Raw genomic sequence first — 14,424 nt, 5'->3', positions numbered from 1 at the left:
TCACAGATTAGTACTAAGCTAACTGCCCTTGTGAGGCATTTTAAGCCTAGCCAATTATCCCTTGTGAGACTCAAACACTGCATCTTGTGTTTGTAAGGCAAACACCTTAACCATTAGGCCACCCTCCCAACCAGCGGTGATACTCCTCCAGAAAGGAGGTCATACAACTGACTCAGGCAATAACAGGCTTATTATCCTTACATTTCCTCACCTGCAAAGCTATGCAACACGTTATCATTGACCTTATAAATGCTGTATCAGTAATCTTATTAGACTTGATCCCGAACAGTTTGGCTTTATAGCCTGTCTAATGTGGTATATTTCTTCAAAATGGATGCCATGCCTGTAGATGGCAGCTATGCAGTCCACATGGTATACCTTAACCTAGCCAAGGTGGCTACGTAGGTAGCCTATGCTGGCTTCATACAAAAGCTAAGTGCTTTAGAAAATGACCATTATGTGGTAAGATGGATAGAAAACTGGTATGAATTACAGGCATATCATAAGAAAGTATAAAAGTGACCAGTAGTGCTCAGTGCTGGGACTTTGGGATGCACTAATCAAATCTCCAAGAAGAAAGCCAAGAGCTCTGGCTAATAAATGATAACCAAGGGCACCTCATCCAGAACTGAAGTGGTCTTACTTCCATTTCACTCACCTCCTATCTGCTTTATTAGTGAATTTAAAGCCCTCTTTGGTATGTACATATCAAAACATATCATTCCAGTGAAAAGATGTTTGGGTTTCTTAACCAAAAAAAAAAAAAATAGGCTTCAAATCCTTAGTTATCCAGACTGATTCAATGACTTCCTTCTGCATTCTGCTTACCATAAACTATCGTGCCATGATCTACCTTTGGCCTTTCAGGTCATTAAATACCCCTACTCTCCTAGACGTATTATGTCTTTATAGAAGTGATGAATCCTCGAGCACAAGCACAAAAGACATCGATCTCCCTCAACAAATTAACAGGACGAATTAGCATGAGGGCTACTTATTCTGGCATATTCTCCATGCATGGAATAAACTATCCTAAATACTACTCAAATGAGTTCTTTACCTGTATTGAAGACAATCCTGGACTATTAGATGGGCACTTTTAACCTCTCCCCAGGCCTATTCCATGTGACCCACCTTGAGGAAGGTGATGACTCTTAATGTTCATTGTTCTGAGCTAGACTGCTAGTGGTCTAATGACTAAGAACATGATATCTACATGTGAAACTAGGAACCTTCAAAGGCAGAATGTTCCAAATATTTACTATACTTTTCATGAAGAAGTTCTCGTGCATCCTCTGAAGTATCCATAACAGCTCAAAATTCAAAATGAGTTGATTTATCTCCAGATTCTCTGTTCATTTTCCCCTTCCTTTAGTTGTTTGCTCACTCCTTCTGTCCTTTGTTCTTCCTTCCTTTGACTCATTTGATACCAGAGGTACACAAAGAGCTATACAATTAAAAAATATATTTTATTTTGTCTTCTGTGCAGGATAATAAACTAAATCCCTCTTAGCTAAATGAGGACAAGGAGAAAGATAACATAATCGCATGTGATCTCAAGAGTGATCTGGATCAAGGTGATGAAAGGGAAATCAGCTCAACAGTAAGACTTTAAGTTTTAATTGGTATTTAATTAGTTATGACATGGACAATTACAAGGTTTTATACAAACGGAATGTTAGTAAGGGACATAATTGCATCTGATGAAGTCTTGGTTTGGAGATAAGATGAAAATGCGGTGATCTTAGTTAAGCATTTATGTATTTCTGTGTTTTTACATTAAATGAGTGTTTTAATTGATAGCTGGCTGTGGATTGTGGCTTTTTCCTTCCTGGGTGCTATTCTGGACTTTGGTTAATGGTTCTGTCTATATATGTTTAAACCAAGACTGAATAACTACGCAGGCATGTATATTTTCCAAATGCAGGAGTGCCTCAATATTGGACAATTTCATTGTGTAGACTTCTGACATTGAGGACAGCAGCTTGATGTGATCTGATGTTAGTTATGCTGGAATGTCCATCATCTGACCTAAAAATTTATTTGTAATATCCTGGCAGTAGTGCTAGTACTAAAACTCATTTGCTCAATAAGGATATTGCAAAGTGCTGCAGTATAAAAAAACTGTGAAACTGATTTACAGTTTACTATGTCACCAATGAACAGAAATAAAACACAAGGATTTTACCACTCAGCATGTATGGATAAAATCAACACAACCCTGAAACTCTTAAAATGTATTGTTTATGATAATATTATAGTGAAAATGAAAATGTTGATTTATGAGGTAATAATATTTTTTAGACTGTATTTGTGGGCTAGTAGGCATGATAATCGATAAATTACATCTACAAATTAGGAAACTAGGGGCACTTGAATCAGGGATGGGGTCAAAACAACAGGATATCTTTTTTAATTTTACTTTAATGATTTCACTCTGTGATTGTAAGGGGATTCCCTTCCCCTGTATCAAAACATTACCCAATAAATCAAGACTCAGCAGCACATTTAACTAACTGAGGGAAATTATGGAATTCAGAGCTTGAATCAGATGTTTAATGAAACCGTATCTCAGAAAAAATGGGATTCATCACCATTAAGGCATCTAAGCCTCACAATAATATTAGCAAAGCCATATTGTAACATAACATGTCACACAAACTCATTATGCAAGACCTTACCATCCACCCCATAGCATGAGATATCAGCCCTAATACCTCCAATCACTAAATATACTGCCTTCAAGGTCACAGAGTTGGAGAAAACAGTAATATTTAAAAAAATCACTTTTTCCTCTTGCTCGGAATCATATCAGATGTAGTATTAAGTAGAATGTTTAGCAAAATATGCTGAAGCCTCAGGAATCCAAGCCTCTGCATAAACACACTTGACACTTTAATTGTCCTCAACATGACACTCAGCATCTAACAGTGTCCCCCTTGAATCTGTGTAAATAATCAGCATTCGGGGCATCATACAGTCAGGACATTAAGCATATTGAAGAGAATTAGCACAAAAAAATAAATCAATAAAATAAAAATAAAAACAATTCTAAACTGAAATCTGTACAGCCCTAAAGAAATAATTAAAAGCAACAGAAAACAATTTCTACATAGTATCCCTGTCAGAGTCCTATGTAATAGCCTATTTGGTTCCTTAATTGTGAATGTAATATACAATTACTTTTGTCATCCTTACATACAGAAGCTCTCTTTAAAGGGATATATCTTCAATCGCTCTCTCTCCTTTTTCCTTAAGCTCTACATTCAGTTCAGAGTGTTGAAAATAAAGCTAAATAACATTACATTCAGCGTATATTTATGTATGTATTTGTTTTGCAGCAGTTCAGACATTTGAAGACATAGAAATGACACATGTAGAAATTATATAAAATTAATATGACTTACAGAAAGGCCTTTGCTAGAGATTGTCACAACAACGTAGTCTCCTTTATCACCTTTCTGTCCTGGATCACCCTGGTGAAGAAAGCACATGATATTGAATGTTCAAAACATTAATACAACTTGCATGCCCTGACATTGAGTCAGTGGGTTTGATCAATTAAACTAATTTAAAAGTAATGAAACGTGAAACTTACTCTCAGTTGGTTTGATCAATTAAACTAATTTAAAGTAATGAAACATGAAACTTTCTCTCAGTGATTTAAGGTAAATGGAGGGTACTATATAAAAAATAAACTTCCTTGTAATTTAAAAAAGTTGATGACCATTTCTAATAATCAGTATCATCTGATATCCAGAAAACAGAAGATAATCAACATGAATGAAATATCCAGGTAGCAAAAATTACTGCTACTTGTAAGTACAGTACCTGATTACAGATATAGGTCCAGAGTGTTGCACATTCTGTTTAAGAAAAATAAGCATCATAATTAAGTAATGAGCTATAATCGGGATTATGTCAATGTGCCAATTTAGAAACACTTAGAAAAGTAATGAAGTTCAAGGCATAGCCAAGTGCCATAATACACAACATAAAATCTTTTAACTAAACTTAAACCCATTAAACTAGCAGCAAACAACCTCCCTAGTGAATATCTAAAAATTGCAGCCGACGCCTTAGCCTACTCAGTCTCAGTTTTGATTAACCGATCTCTATCAGAATGCTACATCCCTTCACTATGGAAAATTTCACACATCATTCCCCTCCCGCGGCCCCTCCACAGAACTCAACAATTATCGGCCCATAGCAATTCTCTCTCCACTCTCCAAAATACTTGAGAGATACATTCACTCTCAAATCCTCAACTACCTCCTTAACTAACAACCTTCTTTCTAACACTCAACATGGTTTCTGTCCATACCATAGCACTACAACTGTCTTACTTACTTTTACCAACACTATCCTTCAGCATAAAAACAATGGCTACTTCTCCTCTACAACTTTCCTCGCCCTATCTAAGGCATTTGACATGGTCTCACCCAAACAACTCATCTCTGTTCTCAATGACCTATCCTTTTCTCAATCAGTCACCAACTGGTTTCAGAGCTACCTGACTGGTCGCCAGCAATCCATTGTATGGCAGAAGGACATATCTCCCCAACTACCTGTCTCTATTGGTGTTCCCCAAGGATCCATCCTTGGACCCCTACTCTTCTCCATTTTCACCAATAATCTAGTCACTGCCACCAAACAGGCCTTTCTCATACAGTAGCAGATGACTCCACCATTATCTGCTCAGCCCAGTCCCTACCCGAACTGCAAAAGGTCACACAGGATGCCTTTTCCCCTGTTGAAACTTGGCTATCTGATGCCCAGTTAATACTCAATTCAAACAAAACTAAACTCATCTTTCAACCTACCAAACATATTCAAAACTACTCTCACTTCAATATTACAGCCAACAACAACACCATTATCATCCCAAGAGATCACACCAAAGTGCTAGGAGTTGAGACAGACAATAATCTCAAATTCGACATTCACATTTCCTTGTCCATAAAAAAGTCCATAAAAAACTAGGAGCTCTATACAGAAATAAGCAATTCCTCATCAAAACACCCATAATTTCAGTTGCTAATTCCCACCTTATTTCCACCCTTCTCTACACCTCTCCAATATTTACCAACCTTAGGCAAAGCGATCTAAATAAACTCAAGACCTGCTACAACAAAATCACCAAGTTTGCCACCTTGGCCTCCTACCATAGTCACCACTGTATCTCACTTGCCAAACTTTGCTGGCTAGAACTCCCTCACCTCCTTCAATGGTACCAACTCTCACTTCCCAGAAACTAGTAAACCATCCTCTAAAAATCCCATCCCTCCAAAATCTACTCCAGCCCTATTACACCACCAGACCACTATGCTTCATCAGCAAAATCAATTACAGATAACCAGAGCCAAGAACTCTGCTGGAGAAGCACTCTTCTCCAACTCAATAGCCAAGTTATGGAACCCTCTCCCCACAATAACCTCTGTACAATCATGCACTCACTTCAAAGCTGTACTTAAATCTTACCTAAAAAAATGCTGGTTATGTCCTTGTAACACTCCTAACAAGCACCTCCCACTCCACCCACCCTCAACCTCTCTTCCAGCCCGCTAACTACTTTGATTACAGCCAACTCTGATGATTGAAAGCTTGCCATTTATATCACTGCTGTAATTTTTTTACTGTAACAATGTGAATATCTGCTATTTAATTATTAGAATGCATACCACCTTAGATGGCATGGATGTTATGTGAGTACTGTATGTATTATGTTATTTATCATGAACTAGGATTGCATTACTGTTACTTTGATACATGCAACTACATCTGCTTCTTGTAATCATATACTTAAATTCATCTGTATCGTGGAGCTTTTCTCCCCAGGCCTCCGCTGAAAAAGGACCTGTGTCCAGTCAGAATTTCCCAGTCAACAAATGTAAATAAATAAATGAATAATAATAATATCCCCATAGGGATAGTTAACTTGCACATTAATATAAACCTTGCAAATACCTTATTGCTGGTATTACAGTTGGGTTTTTATTTATTTGTTTCCTAGTCTTTCACACATGGCTAAGAAGGTATGTTAATAAGTACATTAACATAAGGGACTTTGAATTTCAACAATCAGAATCTAGTATTACTAGGACACAGAACCTAGTAATATAAAGACACTTATAATATGGATTTCAGTAATCTGCATCTAGTATTATAGGGATGCAGAATCCAGTATTATAAGGACCCTTATACTATGGAATTTAACAATCAGGATTTAGTATTATAACAACTCTTACAATAAGCATTGATTAATGCACTCTGCTGAATGCTGTTGACCACAGATTGTGCTGCATTCTGTGTAGTTTAGGTGTGGAAGTCTGCTGCAGATTACATAAAATGCTCTTCCCCCATAAAGCTTTACATATTTAAGCATCCTCAGATTGAGTTTGCCCTACCATACCTAACCTGCACAAACAGAGTTCTCCTAACAATAAACAAGGGTTAGACTAAACGGCCTCAATAAAAGGCTTCAGACTGGCTTGCAAGGTCCACCATTAACCACAAAATACCAATGAAAATTTGGAAGTGGGAAGGAAGGAGGGATGGCTGAGGTGGACGGAAAAAGACAACACAGATGTGCATTACAGCATTCATATTAAATACTGTCTTTTCCATTTTTTCCATTTGCCTCAACCTGTGGGACAAATTCTCCAGCCAATTAGGTGGTATCAGATGAGAATATTCTGCAAAATGGTGGTTCTAAAGGCAGTCCTATATCTGGACTGAATATCTAGTTTGTAATACAAAAAAAGGTGTGGGTATAAGGCCAGGTAGCCTCTGCAGAAGTATCAGCTAAAGATGTATGGATAAAAAAGGCTCTTGAACTAGAGAGTGGTGTAGTAGACCAGATTTATTTGTTTAACAAGTTTAAACAATGGATGTGCTATCAGAAAGCCATCTGCAGAAGGTTACCTTAGAAACTGGATTCCCAAGTTTGGCTTTAGCAAAAGACTTAAAAAGTTGGTCTGATTTCTTGATATTTTTGATCCTGTCGAAAAAGAATTTCAATTGACAACGGAGATCTAAACAATGAAGCACCTAGCCATTCGTGTTACTGAAATTTGGAAACAAAACTTGCAATTGAATTAATTGGTTCAGCTTAAACACAGAAGCTATCACAGGCAAGAAATAAGGATTTTCCACAAAGAAAGTCTATCTTTTTGAAAGATAAGGTAGGGCAGCATGCATGCATAAGAAGCCTTGATGGTTTGAAAGTTTGTCTGAAGTTACTGTAACTAAGAAGACTGCTTTACATGAAAACTAGTTTAAGTCTAGAGTAGCTGCTGATTTGAATAGAGTATGGTCAAGGCTTGGAGGAGATGAGGCAAACCCCATGGAGGAAATGAATCCCTGACTAGATGTCTGAGCAGAAAGGTACCTTTCAAAAATGCTTTGGACAATCTTAAAGAAGTGATTTGTAAATGGTCTTGACCAACATGGAAATCTCAAATAACCACAAGTTGAATCATGACAGTAGAGTAGCAGACTGAAAAAGACCAGATAGGAAATCTAAATTTGCATCTAAAGGGGTAGAAAAGAGATCTAATCCTTACAGCTGACCCAAATAGAAAATCTTCTCTACTTACTACACTAGACTTTTCTGGTAGAAAGCTTCTGAGAAAAATAATGGATATGCAGAACTCTTTTAGAAAGCTTGGGATCCCTGCCCATCATTGGAATTGGAGGAATCAAGTATCCAACCTAAGTGGTGTCAGAGTCTGATCAAATGATGGGATATCAAATATGGAACAGGATCTAGAACCCAAGAGGATGGAAAAAGTAAGGCCACAGGAAGGGGGAATCAGACTTGTCTTGGCTGGAAGCTATAAGGATGACAGTTGCTATGCAAAAGGCTGATGTCTGCAGGAACCTTATTTATTTCCAAAAGCATTGGACGGTAAGCATATAGGAGACCCACGGGACAACCATGCAGTAGAGCATCCCTTGGTGACTGTCTCTTGATAGGGCTCATGGCAAAACATCTGCTGTATTTGGTATTAAAGGGGGTCACAAAGAGACTGCAGCAAGGCTGACCCCAGTGAGTGAAAATCTGTGCAGCCACTGATGGATTGATGGATCACTAGTGAGGCATCAGAATGCTTCTGTTCAGATTGTTTGCTAGAATGTGGAATTTTGCAGTAATGTGCATTGCTATTACACAGTGTTGTGGGGACATCACTCATTGCCACACCCTCATGGCCTCTCAACACAAGGGATGTGGTCATGTTCCCCAGAGCTTGTTTAGGTATCAAACCACTGCTATGCTGTCAGTCTGCACAGCAATCACATCTTTGGGAAGGCAGTTATGAAAGGCCTGCAATACTAGGAAGAGCTGATGTGTAGATGGACCTCTGACAGGGACCAAGTAACTTGTGATGTCTTCTATTCGTAATGACCCCCCCAGGAATGAATTGCCCATGGTTGCTGTGGCCATGGACTAAGGAAAAACAATGAGCTAAAGAGACACAATCTGTTGTCTGCCACTAAAAGATGGGACGACAACAAATATCTGTGAGACAAACAGGAAAATTCATTGGGTGAATCATGAGAGACCATTAGACTGAAAGAATCCACATCTGGTTAGAAGGGCAAAAGAGATTGTAGTGGTCATTAGACTGAGAAGATGAATAGCCAAAAGGGCTATTCTTATGACTGACCACAATCTTGTCAGGCTTCATCTATTGGATCTGACCCAGAATAGTGGCAAATGAGATCTAAGGAGACTTAGGTGCATAGACTATTATGAGAAAGCAGGCTATGTGCTTTTTTTCTCAGTTGTTTTTATTAAAAATTTTAACAACAAAACATTAATATATGATAATAGAAATATTATAAAATTATAAAACAACTAAACATATCTAAAAGAACAGTAGTAAACAACAATTAAAATAACTATTTACAATGGTGTCTACTATAAAACAAAGCTTTTTAAACAGAAAAAGAAATGTGCAAGATTAGTTGTTAATTAATTATTAAAGTCTGTTTATCCAGCAGTTCTTTGAATTTCAACCACATATTTCAACCACATATTATATGAAGATTCAGGATGTTCTTGCTTGATCGTGATTAGATGAAGATGATACATTTCAGTTGCCAAGTGTACAAATTCCTTCATAGTAGGAGTAGCCTGATTCTTCCATTTCTTGGTGATGACTTTTCTTACTAATGTTAAGATACTCCATAACAAGGGCATTTTATTTTTGTGACACAAGTGGGAATAGTTGTATTAAATAAAGCAAGAGATGTGGCCGGCATAAATTTATCATTAAACACAGACTTTAGAGAGTATTCATATTATCTCAATAAGCTTTAAGTTTTATACAGTCGTAAAAAATATGCTGCCAGTCAGCTTTATTTAGTTTACATCTCCAGCATCCTATGTTTTTATTATACATCAATTCAACTTTATGTGGTGTGATAAAGGTTCTATGTAAGAACTTCCAAGAGAATGTCCTCCACCTTAGTGATGAAGTTGTTTGTTTTGAAGACTGGAGTATTAGCTTTTTATCATCTTCACTTGGGGAATTATTAACAAATCTAAAATAATCCTAATAGCTTTCTTTGTGACATATTGTGGATTTCTTAAGTACTTTATATATTTTAGATAGAAGTCACTTGCCAATTATTTTTTTGGTGCATTAGAACACTGAGAAAATCAATGGATGTGGGGAAAGAATTTCTAATTATTGGTTGCATTATATAATCTCATGTTTAACGATTGTCTGCAATTTTAAATTTATAACCACATTTTTATGCTTAACTCACACTTATTAATTATATGATCAACATTTTGTAACTTCCCATTGTCTAGTGTAATTGATGCCAGTATAATAGGCTTTTGTCTTTAAATGTAGTAATTGTTGTTAAATTAAATTTATTAATACTATTTTGAGTATAGGCAATTAGAAATTCAACGAAAATCCATGCTTTATATTTAGGGTTCCGGAAAATGAAATTTTTAAAGGAGGTGATTATCATATTAATATAATAGGAGTTAACTGGTTTAATTTTCTTTTCTATAAAATAGTCTTTCACTAACCAGTTACATTTATTAGTAGCTATTTTAGTATGATATGATTTTGTTATATTATTGGATTTATAACAAATACCTCCCTGAATATCTTCCCATTTGGCATTATAATTATGATTTAACCAATAAATTATTGCCCTAAAAATCTGGAATACCAATACCACTCAATGTCTGATTTCTAATGTGATGGTTTAAAGCCAATCTAGGCTTGTTAAGAAACCATAAAAATCTCAGAAACAAAGAATTATCCTCTTTTATATTTTTTGGGAGTGGGAGAATAAAGATTGTATTATACAGAATTTTAAGAAGGATAATCATTTTAATTAAGGACAGTCTCTCCTCCATAATAAAAAATATTACATTTATTAAGAGTTTGTTTTACGTAATTTAAGTTATTATTATAATTAAGGGTTGTTATATGTATCTTGAATGTCATCAGACAAGATTATCCCCAAGTAAATGATTTTACCATGTTTCACAATATATTTATGTAAGTTCTTATCTTTTTTATTCATATTGTAATTAACAGGTAGTATTTTCATCTTATTTTCATTAAAACTGTGTCCTGATTTCATCTGGAATAGTTTTATTGCTTGGAATACTGCAATAAGAGAATAATTGCAATCAATTAAAGTTAATAGGATGTCATCTGCAAATAATTGTGTTTTGGGGATTAAATCATTATTTATTAGTATGCCCTTAATGTTTTTATTTGATCTTTAATAATTTGCAAATGATTCCATAACTAGGTTTTTGATGGGTTTATGGTCACATTGTACCTGTGCTCAGCATCAGCTCCAGTTATCTATTGGAATTGATATTAATGCTTAGGTTGCAGTACTAGCATATGTAACCTTATAAAATATGGGTTCCTCTAGAGATGTTATTATATATGCCTCTTAAACCTCTTTGCTTGGCTAACATTTCAAAGATATAACCAGAGAAACTTGATTCACATTTTTATCTGGTCCTTGTCCTGTGGAATTTGCATTCATGGCATCTTCTTCAGGGGTCTTGTTCAAGACAGCCTCAAAGATATGCTTATTTTCTAAAGATTATTCAGATTTTAATGGCAATATTTGAAACACTCAACACTGCTGTTTTAACACTTTTTAGTAATTGTTTGCTTGCTGTCCTTTTTTGTATTTTGCTTTAGTATTAAGCACATAAAGACTGACTGAATGGATGATTGATTGACTGACTGATTGATTGACTAACCAATTACATGTAGCAGGCAGGCCAACACCAACACTCCAGTTTAGCAGTGAGTTCTTAACATAAGGATGGTGAAGTGGTATCTTCCGCATTTTCACTGGCGGTGACTGTGTTAAAGAGTAAAAGTACAACTTGATGGAATATCACACTGATGCTATTCTGCTTCCTGTTTACAGAAAATGTTCATATTGCTGGGTTGTTGTTACAGATTCTATACTACTAATTAATGCCTTTGAAACATTAAAGGTGTTTGATATCCCAGCCCAGGGATTTGCACGTCACTATCTGAAAAGATAAGGGATTGAATGAAATAGGATGCCTGGTTTTGTTTAAAAAAAGACACCTGGGGAACATAACATCTGCTTTACCATGTTGTGGTTTCTAATCTGAAAGCACTATTGACATGATTAAATAAAGAAGAAAAATATTACTTTATTTTCAACTGCAAAAGCAGAATTATGTCAGACATGCCCTAAGGGATCCTAGAGGCCCATATAAAATAAGAGCATATTATACAGTTTGGCAAGGCATCTCCCTGTAATTCTTTCAGTGCTTCATGCAGCTGTATAAAACATGATCAAAGGCATAACATGTGTAGCTGCTTATTAACTTGGAATATGCATTAGAGCTTGACTTGACAACACAGCAACATGATTAAGAGAGTTACATTTACCAGTGAAAACAGATTACACAGATTTACACTTTTATCTGAGAACTCCTAATCCAAGGGATACAGCTACCTAACTCTTTAGCCATTAGTAACTAAGTCCAAGTGGTTTCATTCTTTTTCTAACAACACATGCAGTGGTATTTTGATGCAAACACACAGTTCAATTATTAGGTCAGCTTTCTGCATTATATATGCTAGCATATTGCACAATAACCATGAATTTTGTGATACACTGTCATGAAAACCCTATTTTAAAACTGTCCTTCCTCAACTCTCCTGGATGGTTTGTTCATTATGTTCCTTACATAGTCTATTCCATGCATGCTATACATACTATAATACATTTTTCCATGCACACAGTATAGAGTAGGGATACAACCTGGAAATGAAAAACATAAATACAAGAGGATATTCAGAAACTGTTACCACACAGCATTATGTGAAATAGCATGATGAGTGGAACTGCAGTTCTCAATCAATCAGGGACAAATATCAATAAAATCAGAGACAAATCCAGAAATAATCAGGGATAATCAGGGATAATTTTAAAATATTAGTACTGTTAACATGAGACATTGACTGAATAAGAGAATGTGAATTAATATATATTTTCTGAAGTAAAAAGTTTGTAACTCTAATTCTTGTCTTCAATTAAGTGTAATTCACCACGTTTTCCCCAAAAAGTCACCACTCGTGAGAGGGATTAAGTGGGACAGAGCTAAAATCTGAGTCAAAATCAGTGACATCCATGAAAATCAGAGGTAGTTGAGAGATATGAGTGGAGACGAATAGGGAGGGAGTGATTTAGAGACCCACAAAGCATGATCACATGTCCATGACAAGGTATGTATGGTATGGTAATGGCTATTTAGTGGCATTTAAATGAGAGGTAACATGCTAATGAGAGGCATGCATAAGCAAATGATGAAACCAAACATGACAAAGTGATTCAGGAATGAATGAATTTGTCATGGACTGCCGCAACAATCAGCTATTATGATCACTAGTATTTGGCTGTTGTGAAGAACTCTCAATTGCATGAAGATGCTAGAAGTGGCACCAGTATTAGAAGAACAGCATATGTTAGTGGGGAGTGTATTTAGAGACAGTGTCCACAGTATTGCATATCACATAAGGGTCTGCTAGTGGCTAATTTGATATCACTGCCATGACCAAGACATTGCTAACTACTTCCTTGAGGATGCAGATACCATACAGGATTTATTTGAGAGGCACCTCCTCCCTTATGGAATAAAAGGGTTGCATGTTATGCCTGCCCCAGTTGACAAAGGTTTTTGTAGCATTAGTCATTCTTGCTGCAAGTGTTTTCCAGCACTGACAGAGGATACACTGCAGGCACTGGATTTACGAATTATATGCCAGTTCCTTGATGCGATGGCCAGAGTAAGTAGTAAATGTTACGAGAATGTGAATCCAAAAGAAGCATGTCTAATGCAAACTGAAGCTTTAATATTACAGAATTATGAGACAGATATACAATGCGTTGAAAAAGACAGACTGGAGTCATGAGAAAGGACTGGCAATGGTGGCTAGGATTCAACAAAATATAGCCTCAAAAATAGTTGTCAAAGCAGATATGCATGTTTTGGATGTGGTAACTGTTAATAATGAAAAATATTATGCATTTAACACATATATTCCTCGAATGAGTAAAGAAAAATAGTTGACAAAAGGAGGTGGGATATGTTAGATAAAATAACTGATACAAATATTATGAATAGTGGAAACTTAAAGTGGCAGATTATCTGAACATTCAGTTATAACCCTTTAGCAACTACTTTGAGTATTTAAAGAAAAAAGACTTTCTGAAGACAGAAGAATATATAAAAATAGAACTGAGTTTGTTAAAAAGTTAACTGCACAATATTACTTCAAAATTCCAAGTGTAAGAAACTGCATTTTAAATTGTGATTTACATATATTTTTAATAAATCAGGTTCTGTTACAAGCTATGCTATTACAGAGAAATGGGTAAAAGGCAATTATTTAATATTACTTCAAACTACAGTATGTAGCAATCACCTATCCTTAATGTTATAAAGGAGCATCATTATGAAGAAAAGGAAAAAAGAGATGGAATGGTAGTTTATTTATTTATTTATAATGAATAATACATCAAAATTAGAATAACAAATTTCACTGCAAGTGAAAATAACATGCACAGTACTAGTTAATGAATTATAAGGAGACTTCAAAACTTTTATGAATGCTTAATATCAGTATGCATATTTGAGCAAAACAGTATCTACAATGTATACAACTTACATGGAGGGAGAACAGAAAATAGTAAAGGAAAGAAGCAAATTAGAGTTAAAAAGAGGAAAAGTGAAAAAAGCAGGAGATGTATAAGTGTTGAGGTTGTCAACTATAAGAAATGATAAATGTATTTATTATGACGAGAGTGAATACTGAGGCATAGAAATATTAAGTTATCATTCCTTTCATAAGCCATTTACAAGTGAAGTGGCCTCATTTT

The 14,424-nt window shown here is 35.6% G+C and overlaps 1 protein-coding gene across 1 annotated transcript in view; it reads right to left on the bottom strand.

The window, feature by feature from the left end:
- LOC122801189 (collagen alpha-4(IV) chain-like) overlaps window positions 1-14,424 on the bottom strand; it is a 1,621,248-nt gene that overhangs the window by 1,042,361 nt on the left and 564,463 nt on the right. The window contains exon 8 of the mRNA XM_044070748.1: window positions 3,408-3,476. Within this exon, the coding sequence (XP_043926683.1) occupies window positions 3,408-3,476 (69 nt within the window). The remainder of the gene's footprint in view (window positions 1-3,407; window positions 3,477-14,424) is intronic.

The sequence above is a fragment of the Protopterus annectens genome, chromosome 4.part1 (genome assembly GCF_019279795.1).
Source record: "Protopterus annectens isolate FY-2018-M chromosome 4.part1, PAN1.0, whole genome shotgun sequence".
In the NCBI taxonomy this organism is placed as follows: Eukaryota; Metazoa; Chordata; order Ceratodontiformes; family Protopteridae; genus Protopterus; species Protopterus annectens.
Note: the sequence above shows the minus strand (reverse complement) of the source record. Positions and strands in the feature narration are given on the sequence as shown.